General features: G+C 39.1%; 1 protein-coding gene across 2 annotated transcripts in view; it reads right to left on the bottom strand.

Moving 5' to 3' along the window:
- Positions 1-2,420: 2,420 nt before the first annotated feature.
- Positions 2,421-23,508, bottom strand: part of LOC119772521 (LHFPL tetraspan subfamily member 3 protein-like) — a 55,598-nt gene continuing 34,510 nt past the window's right edge. The window contains exons 2-4 of one of the 2 annotated variants that reach the window (XM_038268966.1): positions 10,476-10,712; positions 5,528-5,552; positions 2,421-3,577 (exon numbers count right to left, since the gene is read on the bottom strand). In XM_038268966.1, coding sequence (XP_038124894.1) covers positions 5,539-5,552; positions 10,476-10,712 — 251 coding nt within the window. In that variant the 3' untranslated portion in view covers positions 2,421-3,577; positions 5,528-5,538. Of the gene's footprint in view, positions 3,578-5,527; positions 5,556-10,475; positions 10,713-23,508 lie in introns of both variants that reach the window. The other variant, XM_038268965.1, reaches the window with a different exon arrangement.

Consider the following 23,508-nt stretch of genomic DNA (forward strand, 5'->3'; position numbering starts at 1 on the left):
TACCTGACCTGTTTTTGCCTTTTTTCACCGAGCCTGCCTGATCCCTTATCTGATCCTGTCTGCCTGCCCTGAATCCAAACCAGATCTGCCTCTGGACCCCTGCATCAGTTCTGCCTTGGATTGCCTGCCTGTGAGCCTGAACCCCACTCAGTCAGTGAGTAACCGAGTCTGCCTAACTCCTCTGCTTCTCTGAACCTGCCAGTTAACGGACCCTGGATCGGACCTGGACCTCTCTTCTGGATTGCCCCTCTGTACCTTTGCTTGGACCCGATCACTGGACGGACTGTCTCTGGAGCTCATCGGCCTCAGTCCTCAGCTAACCATCCGCCGCTCAATGGCCACTGCTTCCACAAGCCCCTTCCTCTTACGGACTCCTGCCCCGGACCTACACGGAGCCAATCGCCCACTCTGAGACCCAGTAACAGGTTAGTGATCCAGCCTCACTCCCTCTCTAGTTCTCCTATTGCTGATCACTAACCTGTTGTCTCTGCCACAGGGGATTTCCTGACTAAGAGCCGCCTGCGCGCTCCCTGTGCCACACATAAATAAAATCTGTTGCATTCCACTGACCTGTCTGAGTTGTTTTCTGGGTCCAATTTCCTGTACGTTACAGACATTTACATTTTCCTAACGAAAGGGTTCTTTGGTCATTTTGTAGCAATAACATAATAACATAAACATTATCATAAGTATTAAACGTACCGCATGTAAAAATTGCAAGTAATATATTAGTAAGTAACGGAAAGGGCGGGTCTTTTGAAATATTTGAGAAAGTTCTCCTCCCATACCTTTTAGCATTGGTTACCACACATGTTTATGACACTACAATGTCATAATTACCAAAGCCAGTAAATTATCTCTTTCGTAGACGACAAAAGCATAAAAAAAACAACACTTACAGTGAAAACCTTTATTAAGTTTTTATATTCTTAAAGGAATCTCTTCAGTTGCTCTAAATTAGTGACTTATTATCTGCAGAATATCTATTTACACAGTAACATATGCAGGATTGAGAATGGGACAGGCTTTAAATGTTCATCTCAACTTGGAATTGGATGTTAGACACGCCTGTTGCTCCATTGCGGTACCCTGTACGTCCCAAAGAAACAAAGAGAGCAAGGCCATCAAAGAAAGACCCACCTAAAGACAAAGACAGATATAAGATACACAAGAGGACAGCTGTGTGTGAAGTTGGTAAACTATTACACTCACAACACTAATGCTACGTCCAGACCACAAGCAGCAAAGTCAGCAGACGCAGCTAGTTTAGATGCAAAGTCAATGGTTGACGCGCATCAAGGCGCATCTAAAGGGCAGATTGGACTTCTTCAACCGCACACATCAAAGGTCGCTTGGGTCTGGTCGCGAACCAGTTTTGCTGGTATGTTTCTGCAATGTCCGTCTGGAATTTCTAGGGACGCACAGCAGTTTCCAGCCAAAGTGCAAGAGGGGGCCTATTGGAGAACTCGCGAGAACTTTGACGGATGGTCATGAGGACTTCGGCGGCGCCTGGGGGATTGTTTATCTTCCAAAACAACAATGGCACATATGCAAGATATCACGGTCACGGAGATGGAACTAAAGTTGCTAGACATCGAAGAGGAACAGGTTCTGTTAATTGAGTTGGCAAAAAGACAAAGAAGGACTCATAGGTTGTCCATTGTAGTTGTTCCTCGGTTTTTAAAAATGGAGCGCCCCGGCACCGAATTGAGAAGGACGACCACACCGACAGCCGGAAAGGCGTACCAAGGACCAATCACAGCTGCTTTTTGTCTGCGCACTTCCGCTTGAGGTCTGTGTAGGTTTGTGACCGTCCAACGCATAATCAGGATTTTTTTTGAGGTGCGTGAGGACGGTTGCAGAACCTCTGCATGGGGTCATGGTCGCACACAAAGACAGATTTGACGGTTGCAGAGGCTATGCGTCAAAAGCATAAATTGGCCTCATGAGCTTCTGATGCGCTCGACGCGCTTTAGAAGCAGCAGCTGCTGGAGTTCTAAAAATTAAACTTTTGCTACTGGACTCGCCACATCAACCAATCAGAGAAGCTGATCTGGGAGCTGGCAGGGAGTCAGACACAGCACTGCTGATGCAGAGCGCTATGATCACTCCTCTGAAACAGTTTATCTACATCTAAATTAACTTAAAATGTCAAAACTGCAAAATATGTTCACTTTTATTATACTGGTGCCTGCACTTTGGATTATGTAAGTGAAAAATGCTAACATCTACTTCCAGCCGCTAAGGGGCAACAGGGCCAGAGGCTGCTGTTGAACGGGATTCCCAGTGACAGCGCACTGCCATTGTAAGGGGGTCTGAGCGGCTCCAACAGAGAAATAATATTTGAAGGCAGGATGGTAATCTGGATGAACTGACTGCACGGATGAAGTTTTCATGTGGACTTTCTCACTTAAAAACATTAAAACTACTTTTTACCTACTGATCACAGCATATATAGCTGCCATTGTTACAGGCAAAGAGAGGATAGGGTAGCTCTGCCAAACGCAAATCAGATCCACTTTTCAACCGTGCAGCTAAAGCAGCAAAGATGCTTCAGAAGCGCGTCAGAACTAAACTTGTACAAGCATCAAAAATGAAGCAGCACGCGCCTTTTTGCTGCTCCTGCTGCCTGCGGTCTGAACGTAGCATTACAGCAATGATGTGTGTGTGCATGCTAATACCAAAACACACTAACATACAGAGTCAGACTCGTGTAGCGGCTAAGAGTCTTGCAGCTGGCAGTTCTGATAGCCACCATCACAGTGTAGATACATCAGCTACAAAATATGAATTCTTTTTTTAAAACTTGAGCACTGTGCAAAGTTGGGTAGTAAATAGGATGTTGAATGGGTTTCGTTAAAATCCTCATAGATCACTTTGAAATATTCTCTATACACACTTTGTTATTCTAGTTGTCTCTGTAGTATAATATTAATGGAAAATGGTTTTAAATATTATTTTCAGGGAAAGAAAGTATCCTATGAGCCAGAGATGAAAAATAAACCTTAACATTGTTTAATCTTAACACTACAGATTAAGCTGATATATTTCTTTTTTCTACTTTTAACAAATAAAACATGATACCCATTCTGACGGTGACACACACATTTTGGTGTTAACATAGGTTAATACTTGTAATTACACAATAATATTTAAGTCTTTTTTCTGAATGTACTGCTTGTGTAGGTTTCTGTATGTTGTTGGATGATTTGTGGTTGCGCTGAAAGTGTAAATGTCAATGGTTCTCAGGCCGTTAGATAAATAGATACTCCGTACGTATACCGTCTTCTTCCCAGAGTAACAGTCACTGCCCTCGCCATGGTCTGTGCATTGCTGTACAAGGGTTGGCTCCTTAGATCTAAGTCGGAAACGGTGTCCTGGGATCCATCTAAGTGCTGGAATCAACGATTGAGGGCTTTGGACAGAATGGATGAACTTCAAAGGTAGGTTACATTGGTGAAAAGGAAGGCCGAATGCTTCCATAGAGTTCCACTTGATCCTTGAATCGGTCCGCTCTCTTTGAATACATTACCGAATGACTGGTGCTTCATAGGAAATGACACTCGGAACAGGGAACCTGCAGGACATGAGAGGGAGCAGGAAGTGTTTGACTGATTTTGCAACCTGTGTACTAAAGATCTGAAATAATAAATGGAAATTGGGAAATACAGCATTACTTTTTGTTGGGTAATCTGAGCATAAATACAGGTACTCTCTCAAAGCATCAGAGGTTAGTTAAAAGACATTAATAAAATTGGCATGAAGACAAAGTGACAGACAGGTCTCAGATAAAGCTTTGGCGAATTTTAAAGCAAGAATAGTTTAGAAAAAGAAAAAAAAACTCTAACTCACTGAACATGGTTGTGGTAAGGACTACTATTTCATTTAAGGTGCCATTAACCAATCTGGCCTTTTTTAGAAAAGGTCAAGAATTAATCTATTGTTCAATGAAAAGCCACAAGTTTCATTTAAAGGTTCTATATCACGCTATAACTATAGGCATAGTCAACTATAGATATATATAAAATACATAGATCAAATACTGCCTATGGCAATAAGGAGTAGGCTTTTAATTCATCATAAATGTTAGTTACTTTCTGGTGCAGTTTTCCCAAAGTTAATTGCTTAACTGCAACGCCACTTCTCCCTGTTTTATTTTGTAGCTCTAAAGTTGCTGTAGCATGCTATTATGGCACTCCTGGCTCTCTCGCAAGACCTTTCACAACCAAAAACCACAGATTTACAGCTTAAACGTCAGCTGAAAGGACGGCTGCTGTCACTTTGCAGATTAACTGCTAAAAGAGAAACTTAATCTCAACTTTAGGCTGAAGTGATCACGCTGTGCCTCACAACATCCTTCGGTGGGTACGTTGTCATAGTCCTGGCGCTGATGTTTGGCTTTTTTCACCTGCCCCTGCTCACCTGTCTAATTGGCTATTTTTGCTCTTTGCTTGCCTGCCATCAGCGCCAGACTATTCTAGCTGTTTCGGTGAGATTCATTTCAGCCATCAAGTAAGTTTCTGGATTTTCGGGTTTGCCTTTTCGCTATCTGCTCTGTTCAGGTCTGACTTCCTGGATTCTGCTGGGTTACCGGACATGGACTGTGTTACTGGCCTCCGCTTGGATTCTCCTTGGATACCTCTGATCTTCTGGTCTGTGAAAATGTTTGGAATGTTCTTAGGCTTTGGTTTATCCCTGACGGAAACTGTTGCTTGCTCGGCATCGGCTGGCTCCAGCTCCCATGCGCCCTGTGCTCTTAAGCAGTAATGACCGCAAGCGGCGGACAATCTCCCCCCGCGTTCCTCTCTCTCTGAATCAGACTGAACTCTCAACCAGGTCAGTGACTTTTTCTCCTAGTCGTTATCAGCTCGACATTCTTGTCACTGACCTGAGTTTACTGTCTCTGCAGAGAATCCGATAGCCCGCACTGAAGACGTTCTCTTGCTCTATGTCTGTTTTATTAAATAAAAAACTTGATTCAAACCGTTCTGTTTTGTCTGCTGAATGTTGGGTCCAAGCTTCTGCGGTCGTTACATACATTGCTTATCGGACGGGTAATCACTGTCCTACATAAAATGGCCACTCGTTTTCCAGGACAGAGAATTAATGATTACTCTGTACTACATGAATCAAGCGCAATAACACTTTGGCCATGAGTTTGATTAAGGAATAGCATTATAACATGAAAAAAGTTGATTTTTGCATGATATAGACCCTATAAAGTGACAAAGCAAACATGGATGAAGATGCTCTGTACCAAGATGGGTCCTGCAATAATGCTATATGGAGGAAAGAGGAAAAAAAAAACCTTAGCATCATGAAACAGTAGCAGTTGCATATGAGACCCAATCAAGAAACTGTTATTCATAGTTTCATTAAATTGAAAAATCTCTTCTCCATACCAAGTTCTTTATATGCCTAAACCTGCCAATTAATGTGCAATCCCTAAATAAATAATCTTGTAGATTCAGAGCATATGGTGAGAAAATACATGGATTTAAATAACCCTCGTTAACCATAAACTTACCTAAACATCAGTTAAGCGTTCCCTCCTTCTGTAAAAGAAAAAAAAAATTAAGAAAAATACAGAAAAAAAATATTATAACAGATTATTGCCCCTAATTATATATTGTCCCCCAATTAAAATGAAGTGTTCACTAGTAGTTCAACAAAGGTATCACCGAGGATTAGACGTTTTTTTTAATTAACAGCTCATTAAGGAACTACTAAGGAGGTGTTCGAATAGAGGTGCAGTCTCTTACTTAATAATTAAATTCTTAGAGTGGATTTGCACATATTTATAAAAAAACCCCACCTAGAACATAGATTATAATATATCCTGAAATGTATTTAGAAAAATCCATCAGACAGTCTAAGAGTAGAAATTAAATAAACACTATAAAGGGAAATTTCTATCAATAGTTCATTCAAGAGCAAAAATTTTAGGTTACCCTTTATTTTACAATACATCAACAACCATGTAATAACATGGTAATAAGATAGCAAGTCCTTTATTGGGGCAGTCTGATCAGCGCCCCAAGACAGAGATGCTAGGAGTCTGTCTGTGGAAATCTACAAATGAATGACAGTAGGTTGGAAAATGTAGTTTATATAATTTGTTTTGCTTATAGGTACACACTCTAGAGAGTAAAACTGACATTTATGAGTTAATTTGTAAAAATATATTTTACGTTTCTCTCTTCTTATCAGGGAGGGCGGTGCCCCAGCGCCCCCTATGGGCCGGCCGCCACTGGTTAAAGACGTAGATTCTCAAAATGCTCTTTAGGTTCAGTAGAGCACATACAGCCTTTTATTCTTGTAAGTGCAGGAGGGAGTTTGTTCCAAGAGTGCTTGGTCTAATGGATCAAATTTAAGATGTTTATGTGTATAAATTTATTTTACTCTTTGACTGTTTACTTGTGTGTGTATCCCTTAATAACATTTGAATGATGTTTTTGGGCCTCTATCATTAACCTAAACCATTTTAGAAACTGGATGGCTCGTTACACAGTCCTTAAAAACGAGAGCACTATATGTTTTATAGTTAAACTATGCTCTAGACCGCTTCATGTTTTATTACTTACTTAATTACTGTACGCTTTCTAACCTCAGTCTGGTGAAAGCCACATGACTTCTAATAAATTTAAAAGACTACTCTAGAAAGCATCTGAAATGTTGTCAACTCCTATAACTAAATGTGGTTTTCAGTCTTTATGCACCTAATTGGATTAAGAGTGGACTTCACAGGGGTTAATGTTATCCACACAGATGATGAAAAATGCATTGATTTAACATTAATGGTTTAAAGTTACAACTCCTTATAACTTCTACCACTGTTATTTTTTGTAATTCAAGAACCAGTTTTGACCACTTATTCAGTTTAATGCATTTAACTTGTAAGGAATACCATAGCAGTGCTTATATTTTTAGTTTTAGTGTTTGATTGCAAGTGAAATAAGAACATATTTTAGAATAGTGATACAGGCTGTATATAGTTTCTTTTATTTGTTATAGATTAGATTAGATTAGATTAGATTAGATGAGCTTTATTGATCTCACAGCGGAGAAATTCACTCGTCACATATTGGCATAGAAGTTACAGAAGGTGCAAACAGTGAGGAAAAAGGTGCATTAAGAAAAAGCAATATATATACAGTATATCCAGGTATATACAGTATATCAAGATAACTAGGATTAAGGTGCAAGTGCACATGTATCGCACTAGGGCTGCAACTAACGATTATTTTAAAAATCTATGAATCGGACGATTTTTTTTTCCGATTAATCGATGAATCGGGCAAAAAATATTTTTTATATTAACCACTTTATTCCAAAATAAACATTTTAGACAGAACAAACAAGCACACAAGTACAGGTTGCTCATTAACTGTACTGGTGCAATATGAAAAATAAATGTTTGTGTTAAAAAACTTACATCCACAAAAATATAGGGTACTTTGTTTCATAAAGCGCAAAAAAAGACAGGCATTTTTGTTTTCAAAAGCCCCTAAGGGGCTCAAACAATAGACCCCCCCATTTCAACAAATGAGTTTTTTTTAGACTAGAAGAATTCTGCCTTTTAAGACAGGAAAGTATAGCAGTTAAAGTTGCTACTTGAGAAAATACTGAACCATAGAGATAAAAATAGCCCTGTGAGGCGCCCCACGGCAGAGTAGGAATGATACATGCTTTCACGTAAGAGTCTCCAAAAGCCGCCAGTGACACCGTAAAAAGTCACCAGATTTGTCGCTAGTTGCTTTTTTGAAAAATAGTTGCTGGAGGGGTCTGAAAAGTCACTGAGTTGGCAACACTGCACCTGCAGCGCTGGCTCGCTCTGCCGTATTTTTTTTCTTCCCCCGTTTCAGTCAAGTGGATGTGATGACGGCGGCGGCGGATGACGCATTAATCGCGCGACACAACTAATCGATGATGAAATTCGTTGTCAACGCTTTTAAAAGTCGATTTTTATCGATTTTATCGATTCGTTGTTGTAGCCCTATATCGCACACAACATGTTTAAGTTGTATAAGTAATTATAAGCTTAAAGCACAATGTCAGGTTTTTATAAAGCATACAAAAGCAAAGAAGGACCATCAGAGTTGCTTGCAAGGCTCTGGATCTAATGGATGATTAATCATATAGTACCTATCAATCTGTATGATAGGAACTATATTCTTTGTTTTCCATCTATATGTCCCCTTTTGAACAAGTTGTATTATATAAACCTGCATGTTTATATTCAGGATTTGCAGCAGCATTTAAAACAAGGCTCTGCTTTTGTCTTTAAAGTTGTGACATCATTAATTTCACATGACAAATTGTTCTTTTAGATATTCTTTTTTGTCTAAAATTGTCGAATATTGTAATATCTGTTCCCTCTTTATGATTAGGACTTTTTTTTTTATTAGGTCAAAAAAATCATGCCTACTGTTACCTTTGAAAGATACTTTAGATGTTATCTAATAAAGCGGGATATTGCTTTGAGTTTAGTTTAATGTTTTGACATAAAAGGAAAATCTAAATGGTGAATATTATTGAAAATATTGATAAAAGCACTTAAGAAATAAAACAAATAATTTTTCAGCCGTATAGTTTGTAACTTTTCAATGTTCTTGAAGGACAAAGCTGATTCAGAGGAAATGGGCCATGACAAAGAAAAAAAAGATCTGTTTCCTTTTTTTGCTTAGGATATTTAGGGTTTTAAAAGTAAACCTGTATAATAAGAGTTGAACACTCCTGTGGGGTAGCAAGCACTAAGAAAGTCTTATGTTGCTGCGATATAGGGCTTTTATGCATTCTTTAGTGTTGAGTGTATGGACTTCTTTCCCTGAAAGCAAGAGTGATTATAGTAATAGATAGTAAAAAATATGATATTTTTATATTTTAATTTCAAAATTCTCTCTCAACTGAACAACTTTCGTTGAGCGGTATGGATAACTTGTTATAACTCGTTTTAAAAACTGAAGTCTACAGTTCATAAATGCATGCACCAGCTTTGCATCTCTTCCTCAATTTACCAATTTTGGAGATTATATGAAATAATTGTTAATCAATACCTATGGTCCCAGAAGTGATTCTGAAGACTTTGGAGACGCTGTCAAATGTCAGAACGTGGTTAGGTACGGCTTTTTGGGACATAGAACAAGATTGTTTTGCAGTTATAAAAGGAAAAGTCCGCTCATATTCAGAATTCAAACTACTGAAAGTACTTTAAATGTGAAATTATTACATACTGTTCAATAAATGATACATTTTTTAATGAAGAGTAATATTCCTTTGATGTGCTTTACTGGAGGCATCCATGTTTGTCAAAGAACACTACTGCCACCTACTGGTTTGTGACGTCACGGTGCGGTATCGGCTGTTGATCAAGTCCCAGTGCTGTATCTGGTGTTTGTCACAACGCGCTATTATCCAAGTCATCTTGAAAACATTTTTCTTCCAAATGTTGGCTACATATTACGGGTTTTTTCTCTGGCCAGAAGTTCGATGGCAAATCCTCCCTCTTCAAGTTGGCGATCCAACGACCAACCCGTCCATGGAGGATCAGGAATTGGAAAGGCGAAATAACTCAACTGCCACGCACGTGGGCATTGTCAGTTTCACTATAGCTCTGGTGAATTTCAATGTTGAAGTCCTCTGGAAATCTTCAATAATTGTTGTTGATTGCAGATGTGTCTAGTAGTTCCCATTGATTTAGCTTGTAAAGCGGGGAGAATGGCGCTAGGCTTACCGCACCGTGACGTCACTGCTGGAAGATGGCAGGAGGGAGGGGTTACTATATTTGGTCAAAAATGGCCGCTCCCAGATCGTAATGAAAATTATTGTTTTTATTTTTTTACTGATAAACGCTAAATCCATTAAATCGCCGCAAACTTATTAGTTTTAGGTATAAATAATGATCCATTGATCATTCCTTGCTAATCGGACTTTTACTTTAAACATCCACAATTTAAAGTAAAAGAAAAGAAGGCTGTAAGTCAATCAAATGGTTTAAGGATTTTGGCTGAGGGTATCGATAAACTTTTATTTTTATTCTGATGTTTCCTGGTAGTATTAACCAATGGGAGTGTGTGAAGGGAGATTAAAACTTGACCTTGACTGGAGCCTTGTGGCACATCATGTGAAACTGTTAAATCTGAACTACAGATAAACCGACTCTGACCGCAATTTTTTTTTTAATTCAGTCAGTCTGATAAAGTGCTGTGGTTGTTAGTTTTAAATGCACCACTAAGAAAAAAAAAGCCTAATTTACTGCTGTACCAATTGGGACATTTGTTACTGCGATTGCTTCAGTTCATTGCTGTGATGTGCTTTAAATGAAGGCTAAAAGCGTAGCCATAATATTGCTCAAGGCATTTAATCTTTACGGCAGTTGAAAATTAGTTCCCCATCTGTGATTTTTTTGTCTCCTCCAAAGAGGCCAAACTTTTCCCTCTGCTCTATTTTGTGCGATCAGTCATACACGTCCTCACCCTTGCTTTCAGCCAGCAGCTCCTCCGTCATTAGTCCATCCTGTCGGTTCCCCAGGACAAAGGCCAGGAAGGAGAGTATGAGGGCATCCAGGATGCCCATGATTGCCAAGATGTAAGCCCAGCGCACTGAACAAGCTCCCAGGCTGTACTTGTCTGTCTGCTCCCCACACATCCTCCTGACTTCATCGCTGTCCCAGCCATCAGGATAGATCATACACCCCAGCACAAGACAGACACCTAACAGTGGGAGACAGAGAGAAGACACATCATAAGTAGGTAAACAGGATAAGGAGGAGTAAAAGAAAAAACAAAGATAAGTTGCACAGTAGTAAATTGCATGAATATGTTGTTCTAATAGATTTTAAGGTTTTTATTTGGGTTGAAAGAGCGAGTGGCAGAGAAGGAGGATTATCTCGAGTGTTTTGAAAATGTCTTCTGCAGTAATCTGCTCCCTGGAGCTGCTCCTCTGCTTGTGTGGTGCTGCATTTATCACGCTGATTTTCCTTCCCACCCTTTTGCAGTGGGTGGAAAAACAGGAGAGGCAGTCAACAACAGCACTTACACAAAAATACAAATTTATGGCTAAAGACCTGAATCATTCCTCTTGAAATTTGATAGTGGATTATATTTTCTACAGCATTTCCTTCCCTTGTTTAAGTGGCAGAACAAGAAATGTAAAAAACTGCTTAATTTTTCTTTTGGTTTTAGCCAAAGAGGCAAAACTAATCTCATCTTTTAATGTGAATGTACCTCACCATTACTGCTGCAGTATACCAGCAGAGGATTTTTAAAAAGAAGCTTGTTAGGGTTGTTAAGTTTCCTCAACTTTAACCAATAAACAGAGATGGCAAAAGTACTCACTTTCCGTACTAGAGTAAAAGTACAGATACTTGTGTTAAAAAATACTCTGGTAAAAGTGGAAGTACTGATTAAACTTCTTTTCTCAAGTAAAAGTAACAAAGTACAGGCTTGTAAATTTACTTAAAGTATTAAAGTAAAAGTAGAAATCACTTTTTTCATGCCGTTGCCTACATTTTAAATGGATGTCTGCCAATAGGACTAGATCTCCGTTGTGTTCATTTTCAATCATCTCGTCGTCCATGCTACTATGCTAACGCCGCCGCCACCAAGCTGCAATAATTTGCCGCGAATGAATACCGCCGAATCTGTCGATTCATCTTGTAGTGGTGCGTCAAATGCAACGTAGATTCCCATCCAATTAGATTGAATTTGGTATTGATGACGTGAAAAATAATAACGGTAACTCCATTGAAATGATTCAAAACTAAAGTAACAAGACAATTTTTTAAAATGTGAGGAGCAGAAAGTACAGATATTTGTGTCAAAATGTAAGGAGTAGAAGTAAAAAGTCGCCATAAAAATAAGTAATAAAGTAAAAATATCAGAAAAATCTACTTGAGTACAGTAACGAAGTATTTGTACTTCATAACTTCCCATCTCTGCCTATAAAGAATGAAACAAAGACAGTGTAAGATTTTTCCTGACAGTGTTTTGCAAAGAGAAAATACACAGAGCTTTGGGATCTCTCTGTGCATCTTCGTCTTGCTCCAGGCTTGCAGGCCTTTTTATTGAGCAGTCAACACATTACAACAGCAGGTGTTAGTTTCGTTTATGCAATCTCTTAGACATTGCATGAACTTTTAAGATAGGGAACATGTCTGGTTTCAGTATACGCTTTTAAAAAAGGTGTGGGGGGGTCATAAACTTTAACTTCTGTGTTTCTCAAATGAAAAACAGGAAAGCATTCTCGCAAAATATTTGACCGTCTTATGACCTGCATACGCTGTTTCCACTGATGACAGTATCATAGAAAAAACAAATGATTAAAAGCAATATAAAGATATAAATTAATAAAATGATAAAAACAACAGAAATCATAATAACTCCAACAAAGCCGAGTTTACATTTATCCTGAATGCATTCTAACTGAATAATATAATCTGCTATTTTTTTCAACCTCTCAAATCAGTTAAATATTAGCAGTCCTTAATGAATGTTTTTTTTGAGTTTGGGGAATTAGATTAATTAATCTTTTAGTCTGTTATCAGAATCAGAATCCGGTTTATTGCCAAGTAGGTTTGCACTTACAAGGAATTTGACTTGGTGTTGATGGTGCAGACAAATTAGATATAAATATAAGCAGAATATAGAGCTATATAGTTATATTTACATTCCCACGGAAAGTATGACAAATCTAAGAGCATCATATATATATTTTTTTATTTCCTTACAAATTTCTCACAGCACTGGGAAGCTGCAGTTTGTTATACCGCAGCCCTAATCCTCCCAAGGTACATCAATTATTAAGGGATGTATCTGTGAGAAAGTGAGAAGTGCTGACATTTCTGAGCCTCGTCTTTACTTCAGATTATATGTTTTGTGTTTCACACGGTCTTTCTCATTGACGGGTTTTTGCATTGACAACGTTGTTTTTGATCAATAGTGAAATAAACTTCAGAACCAAGAGCTGAGAGGAAAATCTAACACTGCTCCTGTTCTGTGATCAACGTCATCCAGAGGGCTCTCCATAAGGGGGTTGCATTTCTGTGCAGCCGTAGTCTGCAGTTGCAGCTTTTGGTATCAGTGCTATGAGGCATTTTCTAAGGAGGCATAAAAATGGAGCAGCTGAAAATGAATGATTAGCACAGATTATAATTGCTTGTTTTGCATGTAGAGGCAATAGGGAGTTGATACCCCACATCTTCTTTCTTGCTGCTGTTGTTGAACAGAAAAGACTGCAAATTATGTTGTTTATAATATTTGAAGTTTTTGAATGGTCAGAGTGCTTAACTTGACTGCCCAGAGAAAATAATTTGATTTTTTGTTGTAAGGGTGGAGGGATGGAGCACCATTCATGCCACTGATAGTGGTTTGAGGGTCCATTCGGCAACACCTGACAACTGATAAGGTGATTAACAGGTTCCTGCAATTCTTGATGGCATGAATCCGGCGTCCTGGAACAGAAAAGCATCTAAAGCATGTAGGAAAAGAGGATCCTTAGGACCAGGATGGAGGAACAATTGTAATTCTGGTTGCGTTTGAGATTTGTTTTATTTTAATATCTTATCTTTAGATAAAAGATCTTATGCTGTTAAGAAAAAAAAAATTTCTGAAAAAGTTGAGCACTGCGTGATTTAAACCCGGGCATACACTGTACGATTTTTTTTGCCATTTTCGGGACAATTCTTTGTGGACTTGGAGAAGGCGTTCGACCGTGTCCCTCGGGGGGCCCTGTGGGGGGTTCTCCGGGAGTACGAGGTGCCGGGCCCTTTGATACGGGCTGTCAGGTCCCTGTATGACCGGTGTCAGAGTCTGGTCCGCATTGCCGGCAGTAAGTCGGGCTCGTTTCCAGTGAGAGTTGGACTCCGCCAGGGCTGCCCTTTGTCACCGATTCTGTTCATTACCTTCATGGACAGAATTTCTAGGCGCAGCCAAGGTGTTGAGGGGATCCGTTTTGGTGGCCTTAGGATTGCGTCTCTGCTTTTTGCAGATGATGTGGTCCTATTGGCTTCATCAGGTCGTGATCTGCAGCTCTCGCTGGATCGGTTCGCAGCCGAGTGTGAAGCGGCCGGGATGGGGATCAGTGCCTCCAAATCCGAGGCCATGGTCTTGAGCCGGAAAAGGGTAGAGTGCCTTCTCCGGGTCAGGGGGGGTGTCCTGCCCCAAGTGGAGGAGTTTAAGTATCTTGGGATCTTGTTCACGAATGAGGGAAGAAGGGAGCGGGAGATCGACAGGCGGATTGGTGCAGCGTCTGCCGTGAAGCGGGCGCTGTACAGGTCCGTCGTGGTGAAGAGAGAGCTGAGTCAAAAAGCGAAGCTCTCGATTTACCGGTCGATCTACGTTCCTACCCTCATCTATGGTCATGAACTCTGGGTCATGACCGAAAGAACGAGATCGCGGATACAAGCGGCCGAAATGGGTTTCCTCCGTAGGGTGGCTGGGCTCTCCCTTAGAGATCGGGTGAGAAGCTCGGTCATCCGGGAGGGACTCGGAGTAGAGCCGCTGCTCCTCCACGTCGAGAGGAGCCAGTTGAGGTGGCTTGGGCATCTGTTTAGGATGCCTCCTGGACGCCTCCCTGGTGAGGTGTTCCGGGCACGTCCCACCGGGGGGAGACCCAGGACACGCTGGAGAGACTATGTTTCTCGGCTGGCCTGGGAACGCCTTGGGGTTCCTCCTGAAGAGCTGGAAGAAGTGGCTGGGGAGAGGGAAGTCTGGGCCTCCCTTTTTAAGCTGCTGACCCCGCGACCCAACCCCAGATAAGCGGAGGAAGATGGATGGATGGATGGATGGGACAATTCTAAAGTCGTGCAAGAATTTTTCGTTCACGCCGACTTTCAATGTAGCCTGATCGTGCATCGTGTAGTGCACCCGGGGTAACGCGACCACCTCCCAATCAGGAATCATAAGGTTGTGACAAAATGAAACATGATTGAAACTCAGTCGCCTGTTGTGGGCAAATCGCGCAGTGCGCAAACAAGGGTTCTTCTTCTTCTTCTTTCTCTCAGGGAAACCACAGAAGCGCTGGTGTGCGAGTGAAATGGAGTTCCTTAAAAAAAATTGACAGACCGTAGTAGCCACTGTTAGGTTTATTATTTATACATCATGTGCATTGTTATGCTGTTAGCCACATTAGACAGAGTAGAAGGCCTTCCTTCACATTGTTGATGTCACGGTGTGTACGGAGGTCATCTAATCAGGACAGCCCTTGTGTCTTTAAAAATAAACAGGATATGGGCACATCTTGGAGCCAGTCTGATAGAGGAGAGCTATCTGTAACCCTGAAGCATAGAAGCAAGCTGCATGAAGTTCAAGACATGGATGGCATGTCAGTTTCTGATACGGACAGCTAAACATCAACATGATGCAACACATAGACTCATGAGCTATAAGAAGCAGGTGATGACCTTCTTCGGGGCTCAATCTTTGCCAGACGCTCGCGGACGTGATGTTTGAGCCCACAGCTGTGCAAGCTCCAAGCATTTTCTCTGTCCTGTAACGACCTGATCTGGAATAAACTCAGTTATTTTTTACTACTATTTTATAGTCCTTTTTATATGGTTTTACCCAGTTTGAGTTAAGAGTAGTAAATAACTTGCTCCCAGGAAAAGAACCGTGAGGAAGCCCCGAGGCGCAACGGCTTTTTTAGGGGAAATAACTTCCTCATTTTAACACCACGTTTGCTCAGCCATGTCTTTGTCCAAATACGTTGTTGCCTTTTCTTTTTAAGGTTTTAGCAAAAAATTGCACAAATTGCCAAGGCAGGGCTTTTTACTCTAGGTGAGCTTCATGTTCCTCTTCAACTCATTTGATTCCGGATAGACGAGTCCGAGTAGCGCCATCTCATTGCGGAGCTGAGTCCCACCTGGTTTATAGACGTACAGCGTGAGCAGGTAGCTCGCATCAGAGCGTCGTGCTGCACAGTGTGAGAACAAACATCGTGAGCTGTGAACTTTTAAACCTTGTGATTTCATCATACAGTGTGAGCTGTAGCTGCGTGCAACGATTGAAAATATCGCACAGTGTATTCTCGGCTTCACAATTACTTATACTTATTTTTATTTGTCATTAGGTATCATGGCTTTTTTCTTTCATTGGTTAGTTCATTATACTAAATGCATAAACATTAAGCATTCAAATTCAACTTCATCTCTTTAGAATAATCTCCTGTTAACTGTTAGACTTTTTTCAGTAAATATTAGCCACAAAAGTAGAAGGGATCTCCTTCCTCACCTTAGCAGAGAATTTTTTTAAGGGTGGCCAGGCAATGACCAATGTACACTGAGAGGTGGCCGAAACATCCGTGCTTTCTAAATAAAAGGTATACTGTAATAGGTAATATTCTTTCAGATTTGAGTTCTGGGGCAAACATCTTTTCAATTGTCATTACTTACCTACTTGTATCAATAGTATTTACAAGTACTAATATCTACATAAATTGATTATTTAATACGTTTTTATTAAAATAGTTATTTATCTATGATTTCACTGAAGACTGCTAGATGAATAGCAGAGACAGATCATTCTCTCTTTACCCCATATAAGACCAAATCTAGTTCTGAAAAGAGCATGAATTCTTTACTTATCATCTTTAATGTTAGTATAATGATGTGTATAATTAAACACAGTGTTTTTGTTGTCAAACAATTATGAATATATGAAAAAATAGTAAGTAATATATGAAAAATTGAAATGTTTTTAATATTCCACTTAAAAGTATTACTGCTGTCACCATCTGTATTAGAGAGAAACAAAATGGTAGGGGTGGCCACAGGGGTGGCCAATGATTGGCTAAGGGTGGCCATGGCCAGTGTTGGGAAAGTTCTCTTTCTACGTGAACTAGTTCAAAGTTCAGTTCACACATTTTAAAATGAACTAGTTCAGTTCATAGTTCATAATTCAAAATTTTGTACTAAGTTCACAGTTCCAAAAAATGAACTAGTTCATAGTTCTTTTTTTTTCATATATTGCTCAATTACACCATAGCCTACTGTAGAACCACAGACAGCAATTATTTTATCAGTTGTAACTCTGAAACTGTGCGTCAGATTTCATCTTCATATCCAGTTTTGAATCCTTATCCAACCAGGGTTTACATTAGCATTGAGGGGACAGCATTTCCCCATTGTTGCTTTAATGCTTTGTTGCTGTCCATTCACTTCACATAGCAGCTGCAGCTTTCACCCCTACAGTATATTCTCAAAAACATCAGGAAAAATGTGCTGCTTGAATGGTCTTTTTTATGAGGAATTATTAAAAGAAAAACAGGAAAGTAGTCTTTAAGGTGCAAATGTTTTTTTTTATTTTAATATTTTTTTTTCCATTTGAAATTAAGTACATAATAAAAAGGAATCCTGGAAAATTATACCAGGCAGGTTTAAGTGCGGATTGTTTTACTGAAAGCCGGCGGGCAAAGTTTGCAGAGAAATGTAAGATTGTTGCCATCATCCTCACCGACCACCTGGTCATAAAACTGTTTTAAGTGATCATACTGCTGCTTTGTCGCCTCCACGTCGCCTCCATGACGCACGCGGCTGTAGGCTACAACACTGGTAGCTGGTGTTGCCAGATTGGGTGTTTTTCCCGCTACATATTAAGGCCTGTTTACGGTGTGATTTAGCCGGGGTTTCGCCTGGAGGGCTCTATAGAAATCTGGCAACCTAGAGCGTGCCGTTCACAGACACCAGAATGAACGAGTTCACAATAACGTTCATCAGGCAGTAATACAGTACGTTCAGTTCACGTTCGCCCAAAATATGAACGAGTTCATGAAATTTCGTTCAATGAACGCGTTCAGGCACAACACTGGCCATGGCCACCCCTGGCCCCCCATCTAGCTCCGCCCCTGCACCTTAGTAGAGCTCTACTGAACTCTCTAAAATAAGATCAGTATCTCTGGTGACACTGTTAAGTTACGGACAATAGTCATTTAAAGTAGCTGATTTTTTTTGGGGAGCTACCGCATAATCCCTCATAAGATACAGAAATTAGCATCAAACCCTGGATTTGCAACAACATGAGAGCAGCACTACGAGCTCAGCTTTTATGAATGAATGCTGTTTTCTCATTTGCACTGACAGGCAGTGATACGGCCTCACAAGCACCTGAGTCACTCATCTCTACCAGAGTGGTAGATGTTGTAGGATCACTGTCTATCAAACAGGCCCTCAGAGTCTGCTGCAAGGATCCGCTTCAAAGTAAATGCCACTGAGGTCGACATGTGCATTTGAATCTGAAATGGGACTGTTGTTTTTTAAAGTGTGCTCTCTTCTTTGGTGGCAGAGACTGAAACGTGTTCACTGAGTAAAAATAAAGGGTTGTTGAACTAATATTGCTCTGAAATTCTATTGATTGCGAGGCTTTGTTTGCATCAATTTCAGATTGAGAGATAACTGGGGAGGATTGGAGCTCTGTCAGGAGGCGAGAGAGAAATCTGCTTTGAATTTCAGACCAAATCAACAGCAAAGTCAAATAAACTGCTATGACTGTTATTTTTATATTGATTTAAAAAAAAAAGTTAAATGTTTTTCAAGGCAATGAGGAGCATGTCCTGCAGGTGATTTTAAATGCCAAACCTCTTCATAGATTCCAAACAAAGTAAAAAAAAACAATCCAAGTTCAAAGACATTTCGCTCCACATCCAGGACGCTTTTTCAATTCCAAATATCAGAAATAGTGTTTGAGGATTTTTAGAGTGGACCAACAAAGGCTACTGTATATTTCTGACATCTTTGATCAAAAAAGCTTCCTGGATGGGAAGCAAAACATCTTCAAACTTTGAAACAAAGTCTGGTGGATTGGCTATTTACTTTTTTGAATGACTATGACCTGGTTGAGTGAGAATCTTCACCAGCATTTTGATTTAAAGGTTCTTATTGACTGGACTTTTTCAATGTAATAATTTTTCTCAAGGATTGATCAAGTTATGCTGTAGTCAGTACACTGCAAAAATGATCTCAAAATAAGTAAAAATGTCTTAAATTAAGGGTATTTACCCTTAATTTGAGCAGGTAAATAAGATGATTTGCCAATGGAATGAGCATTTTTATTCTTAAAATAAGGTATCTAGATAAAATGCACTTGAAATAAGACAATGCAATTGTTTTTTTTCTTATTTTAAGTAGTAGTAGAGCCAGATGCATGTCTTGCTCCGCCTAGCTAGGAGCTAGGCGGAGCGAGACATGCATCTGGCTGTTGTTGAGCTCGTTGTCAGAATGACGGCGCGCACTGATACGAACAGAGAGAAAATAGGACCAAGTGATAACGACGTGGGACTTTTTCCACTACAATGTTTTTGGGATGCAAAAATATCACTCTTTTGAACACATAATGTTTTGGGAAGAGAAACGTTTTATTTCGCTGGGTCTAGCAAACCTGCATGACTACTTTCGGCTTGACCAAAGCTGGACGAGAACTCTGCTCACAGGATGCTACCAGGGGTAAGTCAGTGTGATTGCATGACACTGGTGATGGGGATGCCATACAGATTCATGTCAAAAATCCCGAACTATCCCTTTAAAACTGAATATCGGACATCGGCCACCCCACCGATATTTAACCCGATATTTGATCAGCTTCTGAGTTTCTTAAGTCTAAAAAAAATAAAAATAATAAATACTACTTCTTCTTCTTCCTCAAAAACTTCTTTTTTACAGACTTAAAAACTTCTAAAGACGAGGGAAAAAAATTTATACATTAAAATATCCCAATATCTTCATATGCTGATATATTGCCATTTAAAAACACCATATCAATCTCTTTTACTAATGAAATATTGCTATATGTCATCGTTATGCTACGAAAACCCCCGAAAATTCACGAAATGTTGCCATATTTTTATATGTTGATATATTGACGCGGTATCTATCTATTTTACTAACAAAATCTCACAAGAATTTGCAAAATATCACGAGAGTTTGTAACAGAACGATGAAATTTCACGAGATTTTGAAAGTAAAATAGATCGATACCGCGTTTTTAAAAATCTATTTGATATCAGCGTATGAAAATATATTTGAGTATATTATTTTTCAAAGTGTCAGAATTGATAACAAAACTGCTATTCTCAATGACTACTTATTTTTGTCCAGCTTTAACATCGGTATCGATATCGGTTATCGGCTACATGAGTATTAAAATATCGGATATCGGCCAAAATCCCAATATCGTGCATCGTGTATTTGCCCTTAATTTGAGCAGGTAAATAAGATGATTTGCCAATGGAATTATCATTTTTACTCTTAAAATAAGGTATCTAGATAAAATGGACTTGAAATAAGACAATGCAATTGTTTTTTTCTTATTTTAAGTAGGGATGCACGATATAATCGGCCCCCTATCGGTATCGGCCTTAAAGGGATAGTTCGGGATTTTTGACATGAATCTGTATGGCATCCCCATCACCAGTGTCATGCAATCACACTGACTTACCCCTGGCAGCCTCCTGTAAGCAGAGTTCTCGTCCAGCTTTGGTCAAGCCGAAAGTAGTCCGGCAGGTTTGCTAGACCCAGCGAAATAAAACGTTTCTCTTCCCAAAACATTATGTGTTCAAAAGAGCGATATTTTTTCATCCCAAAAACATTGTAGTGGAAAAAGTCACACGGCGTTATCACTTGGTCCTATTTTCTCTCTGTTCGGATCAGTGCGCGCGACACCATGACCTGACAGCTAGGGCCTACTAACCTGACAACCTTTTTGTTGAGCTCGTTGTCAGAATGACGGCGCGCACTTTAAAACTGAATATCGGACATCGGCCACCCCACCGATATTTAACCCGATATTTGATCAGCTTCTGAGTTTCTAAAGTCTAAAAAAAAAAATAATAATAAATACTACTTCTTCTTCTTCCTCAAAAACTTCTTTTTTACAGACTTAAAAACTTCTAAAGACGAGGGAAAAAAATTTATACATTAAAATATCCCAATATCTTCATATGCTGATATATTGCCATTTAAAAACACCATATTTTTTCTTATTTTAAGTGTAAATTGTCTTGTTCCATTGGCAAAGTGTCTCACTTAAAGAGAAAATGCACTTATTTTAAGAAGAAATTACTTATTTAGATTCATGTTTTTGCAGTGATGAAGAGAATACTCTGAGAAACAATCACTGGTGAAAGTTTCTGACCATGTCTGCCCAGTCTTAGATACTAAACTTCTGCACCAAATAAAGTCACTCAGTTGAATCATAATCTACCCTTAGAATAAGTTTTCCTCTTTTTGACTTCTATGCATTATTTTATTATGCAGTATAGCCTGAACGGTTCATGGATATTCAGATCAGCTGAGCTATACTAGTCCACGAGGCTATAAAACATGTCCAACCTTTCAGACTTTAAGGCACATGCTTTGAAGGCACAAAGGCTTAAATCATTTCTTTTTTTCTGTGGTAACAAGGGCCTCATTTAAATGCTCTGAATCTGTATAAATATACTGCATTAAACTAATCTGTCCTCTAGAAAGACTTTATTATATCTCAGCTTTATAATCAGAGAAGAAAAGTCCTTTAAGCAACAAACACATTTTTTACTTTCAGTAAAAAAATATTGTTAAAATCATGGCCTTTTATCAAAGCATGTTGTTTCAAATAAAAAAGAAAATCGACAAAATCCAGCCCTACGTTGTAGATATGATTATTGTTACTTTGCATTATTCTTGAAAAAAACAAGACATTCTACATTAAATTTGGTTAAATATTTTGTCATTAAAAGATAAACTGAATCGATTGGTCCATAATATTTATGATTTCACGTCAAAGCATAAAAAATATATTTTTATTCATGATTGACGCCGTTTTGAAATGTATATTGTGTACTGCAGAATCATAAACTAACCAGAATGCGGTTAGGATGAGACTCTTGTTACTTTGCATTATTCTTGAAAATCACAAATTAGTCTACATTAAATTTGGTTTAATTTAACGTTAAAAAACGTTTTCCAGTGTAGTCCTGTTTCTCTGACTGTGACTAACTGGATGTGCTCTCTTCATCCTCTGACATGGGAGCTGGCTAGGAGCTCGTCTGCCTGGCTGTGTGTTTCCTGAACGTGGTCGCTTTTTACAGTTGCCTTTTGTATCTCTGCTTCTGTCTCCTTGATATGGAGGACCATCTCTGCCATATTTAAAAATAAATAAGGAAATAAAATAAATGCTCAATAAATAAATAAGCATACAATTAATAGCCCCCCAAAAATACAATAAACAAACAAATGTAGGTAGAAATTAAATTATAAAGTGAGATAAATGTATGAATCTCCTTAATTAGCTTAATTAGCTTATTTATTTATTTATTGTCTGTAATAATATTCAACTTTATTTATTTATTACTTATTTTTTTAAGTATCTATATGTGTGTATGATATAATATTTGTGTCTGTTTTATTCTTCCTTTGTATTTTTTTTACCCCATATATTTCTTTAATCCTCTTTATTTCTGCCTGTCGTTTTTACATTTCTGTATACGCTTCTACCTCATTATGCAAATGAGGAGGGGCGTGTCTTAGAGGGTCAACTTTTGCCCATTTAATACTATCACATGCACATAAATAAATACTTAAAATAAAAAAATAAAAAAAAATAATTTATTTTTAAATATGGCAGAGTTGGTCCTCCATACCTTAAACCCCAGTCGGCCTCAGCAGATGGCCGCTCACACTGAGCCTTGTTCTGCTAGACGTTTCTTCCTGTTAAAAGGGAGTTTTTCCTCTCCACTGTCGCTACAAGCATGCTTAGTGTGAGGGATTGCTGAGGAGTCAATGAGAGAGAATATGGTGAACTGTAAAGTGCCTTGAGACGACACGTGTTTTGAATTGGCGCTATAGAAATAAACTGAATTGCATTGAATTGAATATGACTCATGTAATCAAACCTAGTCAATGGCCTCCTGGCCACCTGAAGTATGGTGGTTATGAACAGCCTGTAAGCAGAGAGTGCAAGCTAACGCCATTTTAAGTTTGACATTCAATGAGTCTGTTCATTTCTGTGAGGTTTAAGCATTCACTAAGGTAATGCAAGCGTTTTTATAGAGCCTTTCTGTTTATCTCCCACATGGCTTCTGCCTTATCCAATACTATCATGAATATTACATTGAGGCTCAGGTGGCGTGAGTCAAGTTGCAGATCAGTAGAGCTGTTACTAAATAAAAAAAGAATTTGGTAGCAAGTAAAAGAGGAATGCTGTAATTACCTGGGAGTTGTGATTGCAACAGAACAGGAGATACACATGTAGATGTGTCACTATATGTTCCATTTGTTGCATAAAATGTACTAAATAATCTCCCAGGGATGCACTTTGTGGGATTAAACTAACAGAGGGTGCTCAATACTTCCCGTTTGATCCCAGAAACCCGCTGGCAGTAAGAGGAGGAGCACATGTCCTTATGGTACAGTGTAACAGGAATTGCATTAATCCTCAATCACTTAACACCAAAGGCAGACCGAGTCCAACGGATGAAGTCTTGCATAACAAGACATTTAATCAAATAAATAAAAACTTAAGCCTATCTCTTTAGACTTGAAAA

Source organism: Cyprinodon tularosa, unplaced genomic scaffold (genome assembly GCF_016077235.1).
Source record: "Cyprinodon tularosa strain WSP-4 unplaced genomic scaffold, ASM1607723v1 ctg712, whole genome shotgun sequence".
In the NCBI taxonomy this organism is placed as follows: domain Eukaryota; kingdom Metazoa; phylum Chordata; class Actinopteri; order Cyprinodontiformes; family Cyprinodontidae; genus Cyprinodon; species Cyprinodon tularosa.